A 1,532-nucleotide genomic window follows, 5' to 3' on the forward strand; every position below is an offset into this window, starting at 1 on the left:
CCTAGTTAAAGCCAACCAGCCCTAGACAATGGTGTTTCCAGCATCCTGCCTAATGAAGTGTTGACTGACCTGTGCTAAAGAAGTTCCCATATTATATCCCAAAAAAGGCCACATGTTAAAGCAATAGGAGCTACTTAGAGCATTAATTTTTTTAAAACTTGGGGAACGTGAATATAGCATATCATCCAAAGAAATTTCAATGACTAGTTCATTTTGCACTAACTTAGCTCTCCTAATAAATTACTTGGGAAACAGTAAAATCTCCATGAAAAAAATCCAATCTTTAAATATCATGATTGTGTATGACATGTGCTGCTTTTTAGAACTACATACCCCTAAATGATTTTTTAACATAAAAAACCTCAATGTGAGGTATCAAGCTCTATAAAACATCATCAGCATGAGGAGAGCATCTTTCTTCCTAAGGATTGGGTTTGGCCCAGTATTCCCAAAACATGGAATACAACATACCAACAGTCATTGCTCCTACTACAAAACCTTGAGCTCCCACATGCATGTCAATCAGGTGGACAGACATTTTATTATTCCCTCTGCTCTTCAATTTGTATAATCCAGATGCTACAATAGCTGCAAAAGCTGCTATTCCAATTGGGACAAATGGAGGCCCCTTAACTTTTAAGGCAAGTTTTGATCCTAAAGACTCATCATAAGTAGAAAGAGAAACATCACTATTTGATGACATAGTAGTTGGTTGAAGTAAGAGGAAGCACAGAACAGCAGAATACCAATTCACCTTTTATGAGCAGCCTTCTTCTGCTGCTGTAATGTCTTTTCTATCAAAGCTCACTTCTGATACCTCTAGATGCTATGAAAGAGATGCCAGTTTCTTCAAGGCTATGTCAGCACAGCATACAGTTAAATAAGGTCCCTTAAAAGGTTGAAAGGACTTTGAGTTTGATCCTCATAATGATCTTCATGTCTATTGCCAAGCAACAACCTAGTGCTTTTTTTTGAAGTTCAGTATTGGAAAGTTAGCCCCCATAAAATTATAAATACACACACATACATGTGCAGATACACATATCATCTGTGAAATGGAAATATTTATACATGTACTACCTTTCTTACAAGTTGTTTGATAATATAGTGTGTTTTACAAATGTAAAAATGTTATCTATAAATGGCAATTACATCACCTAGTATTATGATAAGCAAAGTATTGTAAAGTAATAGTTCCTCTTATTCATTATTTCTAAAAATCCTGCTATGAAAATGAGAAAAAATTTACTAGATAATCCTGTGTCAAAGTAAATTTAAAGAAAAATGAATTTTCAAAAACATTTAATAAAAAAAAGTAGAGAAAATTTGAAAAAAAATTAAACTAACAAAGATTTGTAAGAAAAGATTTGAATGATGACTTGGTCATTTTCCTAAATTAAAGGGGAAATTTTCTCTGATACATCTTAAAGGCTGAGAGGACTTCTTTTATCCCCAAAGAATCAGACAAATTTTTATACCAGTACAAAAATAGTACGAGAAAATATTCATACCCCTCTAAGAATAGAGATACC

The 1,532-nt window shown here is 33.5% G+C and overlaps 1 protein-coding gene across 1 annotated transcript; it reads right to left on the bottom strand.

Moving 5' to 3' along the window:
• Positions 1–351: 351 nt before the first annotated feature.
• On the bottom strand, positions 352–715 carry LOC100022525 (HIG1 domain family member 1A, mitochondrial-like). Its single transcript, XM_056804123.1, has one exon. It carries the CDS (start codon positions 701–703, stop codon positions 422–424), a length of 282 nt encoding a protein of 93 aa, XP_056660101.1. The 5' UTR covers positions 704–715; the 3' UTR covers positions 352–421.
• Between the last annotated feature and the right edge of the window lie 817 nt (positions 716–1,532).

The sequence above is a fragment of the Monodelphis domestica genome, chromosome 7 (assembly GCF_027887165.1).
Source record: "Monodelphis domestica isolate mMonDom1 chromosome 7, mMonDom1.pri, whole genome shotgun sequence".
NCBI classification, from domain to species: domain Eukaryota; kingdom Metazoa; phylum Chordata; class Mammalia; order Didelphimorphia; family Didelphidae; genus Monodelphis; species Monodelphis domestica.